The sequence below is a fragment of the Cynara cardunculus genome (assembly GCF_001531365.2).
Source record: "Cynara cardunculus var. scolymus isolate 2C chromosome LG 5, CcrdV1, whole genome shotgun sequence".
NCBI lineage: Eukaryota > Viridiplantae > Streptophyta > Magnoliopsida > Asterales > Asteraceae > Cynara > Cynara cardunculus.
In genome coordinates, this window is record NC_037532.1 from 11,464,790 (window position 1) to 11,468,448 (window position 3,659).

At 39.3% G+C, this 3,659-nt stretch overlaps 1 protein-coding gene across 1 annotated transcript; it reads left to right on the forward strand.

The window, feature by feature from the left end:
- Nucleotides 1–2,137: 2,137 nt before the first annotated feature.
- On the forward strand, nucleotides 2,138–3,340 carry LOC112512816. The gene has a single exon (XM_025118956.1). The coding sequence runs from the start codon at nucleotides 2,138–2,140 to the stop codon at nucleotides 3,338–3,340; it is 1,203 nt and encodes a 400-aa protein (XP_024974724.1).
- Nucleotides 3,341–3,659: the final 319 nt, after the last annotated feature.

Consider the following 3,659-nt stretch of genomic DNA (forward strand, 5'->3'; position numbering starts at 1 on the left):
TCTCTAGAAACCGTTTGGTAAGTTCGTTTGTCCACTTCACACGCACATTCTCATCCATGACTAAAATGAAGCAGAAAAGATAAAACTTTTACATGTTCTATATGGATCAAATGTTCTATATTCTTATGGCAGCTTATATAATACAACAACAAAATTGGGAACATAATCTAATATGAATCCATCCAAATTAGTCAGGTTACTTTGTAGGAGGGCAAACTTCATTCATGCAGAAAKATAGCTTATATGATAATTGTTGTGAGAAACAAAAAAACCTAGGATATATGCCACATTCACACACTGACTACAACTTTAAATTACAAGTAGAACGTTGAAAAGATGAAGTTCAGGTGATCCTCTTAAATAAAATAAAAAATGGTAATTCAACTTGCCTAGATCACCCATAAGCTTCATTATGATGCACTAAAAAGGGGCATTTTCATGTATTTCATCAATCCTATGAATGGACTCCCTGATGCTTTCGGCTTACAGTTGCTATATAGGTAAATCCAAACCTAATAATAATACCAAATACACTATATAGTCTTGAAGACTTGCATAAGTGGTATCATTCAAAACCACTATAATTTTAACAGAAGGGTTAACAATGTCTGCCTGTTTTAGATTAGGTTAGCCCTAATTGATGTGGGTGATGCGATTACCTTCACAATAGAGGAAAACAGAAATCAACCAAGCAAGGACAAACAAAATCGAGAGCTTGAGAGATCGAATCAAAATACCTTAAATCGAGAGATGGCCCTGTTAGACGGTAGGTGCAGCGATGGAGAGCAATCGAGAGCAATCCTGTTACGCAGGCGAGTATCGAGATGGAGAGGGGCGAAGGCGAGAGAAAGATGGAGAGGGAGCGTGTACTGCGTAGGCGAAGGCGAGAGAGAGATGGAGAGGGCCGGAGCGTACTGCGTAGGCGAAGGCGAGAGAGAGATGAGAGGGCCGGAGCGTACTGCGTAGGGAGATGGAGGCGTTAAGAGGAATTCAGACTATGTTTTACCTCTAAATAAATCAGACCTAATCAGATGAATTAAGCACTTAATTCAAAAAAAAAAAAAAAACAAACGCACTTAATTCCTCTAGGTCTGAATCGGTCAGACTTAAGAGGCAATTAAGTGATTTTTTAAGAAAAACAAACAGGGCCTTAAAATTAATATGTGGTTGATATTAATTTTAACCTCATGCATTAACCACTTGTACTTTGAGTTTGGTGAGTTGTACAGCATCCTAAAAACTTACCAAAATTAAGTTTTTCAACAGTAACCTCTGATGCATGTTGCATTTGATTCAATAACTGAAACTTATGAAACCAAATGAGCTGAACAATGATCTCTGTTAGGCCCCATAATAGCTGATGTAAAAATCAACCATGCAAATTTAAATTTGAACACGAAGAATACTTTATGGCGCGATCATCATCTAAGAACTCAAAACTTTCTGTTAACAACTTCATTGGAGGAATATAGTGTTGGCGGAATTATCTGAGTCCCGATTATGGCTTAGGCGTGGATCGGGTTGAACAAAAGATGAGTTGGAGTGCAGTCCAAGTTTATCTTAAATGTGATAATTATCTATTCCTAAGATATAGGGGTATATAGATAATTATCTAGTTTAAATTAAAAGGAGTCCTAGTTTTATGCTAATACGTACATGGTTAGTATACATATATATAGATTCATAGATAGGTTCCAAAAATAAGAGAGAATCAATTGGAGTTTTTAAGTTAGTTTTCTTCAATACAATATTTGGTATATCAATTGGAGTTCTTAAGTTAGTTTTCTTCAATACAATATTTGCGTGATTTGGCAATCTCTTTCGTTTTTGTTTTCAATACAATAATTGGTATCAGAGCTATTGAGATCAACACCGGCAACAATTCCGGTGATTAATTTCGATCGTGAGCAAGACGATCAGAAAACAACAGCGATTGATTGTGGTACCTTGATCTACGACTGGTTCTGAATTAATCCCAATTCATTCAAGCCAAGTTGAGCGTAGTAGGCACAATCCGGGAAACCGTTGATCGGCCTACGCGAGYTCAACACAAACCGAAACCAACCTTCTAGCCGTGAAATAAGGGCTGAATAAATCCCCATCAAAGACTTATTCACGTACCAGGAAGAAGTCTAAGATGACAGGGGGTCCGGTGTCACAGCCGGTGGCAAAGGAACCAAACCCGTTGAYGTTTCAATGTCCACTATTAACATCAACCAATTATACCATATGGAAGATACGAATGGAAGTGATTCTTGGAATTCATGGAGTCTRGGAGGTGATAGATCCGGGCTCAGACGATGCCAAGAAAAACAATATTGTGAAGGCCTTACTATTTCAATCGATACCGGAAGACTTGATCCTTCAAATCGGCAATTTTAAAACCGGGAAGGAGATGTGGGAAGCAATAAAAATACGTAACCTAGGGGCTGAACGCGTAAAGGAAGCAAGACTACAGACCTTAACTACTGAATTTGAAAACTTAAAGATGCAAGATACCGGTACCATAGACGACTATGCAGCAAAGCTATCGGGCATTGCTTCTAAAGCAGCCATGCTTGGAGAAATTATGTCGAAACACAAGCTGGTAAAGAAATTTCTCACAAGTCTTCCCAGGCGATTTATCCATATTGTAGCAGCTCTCGAACAGGTTCTAGATCTTAAAACAATTAGGTTCGAGGATGTGGTCGGAAGATTGAAAGCTTATGAAGAAAGGATCAAAGAAGAAGATAAGGCAAATGAGGTACAAGGAAAATTGCTTTTTACTAAGGCTGAAAATTACCCAAACAGGGGTAGAGGACGTGGCTCGAACTCTCGAGGTCGTGGTCGTGGTCGTGGTCAAGGCCGTGGTCGGGGTAACACCCAAAATAATGGCCAATGCGACTTCTCGAAAAACCGTGAAGATAAAAAACAAAAGGGTAAACAACATGAGCAACGTGACCTCTCAAATATCAAGTGTTACCGTTGCGACAAGTACGGACACTTTGTTTCAAGATGTCCAGATCGACCTCGAGACCATGAGCCAAACCTTCATGAGACGCAAGAGGGAGATGCGAATCATGAGGAAGGAGCATTTTACATGATGAACCTTGTTCAAGAAACGATATTTATTAATGAAGAACAGTACATCCCGCCAAAGATCAAGTCCAACACCAAGGAAGACGATATATGGTACTTGGACAACGGTGCAAGTAATCATATGACCGGTAACTACTCGTACTTCTCTGAATTAAATGAACGTATAACCGGTCGAGTGAGATTCGGAGGCGGGTCGTGCGTAAGCATAAAAGGAAAGGGCTCGATTTTGTTCGAAAAAAAAACGGCGAACAAAAATTATTGACAGATATTTATTACATTCCATCTCTACGAAGTAATGTGATTAGTCTCGGACAAGCTACAATATTCGGTTGTGATATTCGTCTCCAAGGAGACTTCTTAACCATGCGAGATAGAGATGGAAGATTGCTTATGAAAGTCCCACGAAGTGCAAATCRTCTTTATAAGACCCGACTAAAAGTTGGGAAGCCYTACTGTTTACAAGCTAACATTAATGAAGAGTCRTGGTTATGGCACGCTCGACTTGGCCACATCTATTTTGGTGCGGTGAAATTGATGCACAAGTTAGCTAAAGGGGTACCGATAATTAAGCATCAAGATCA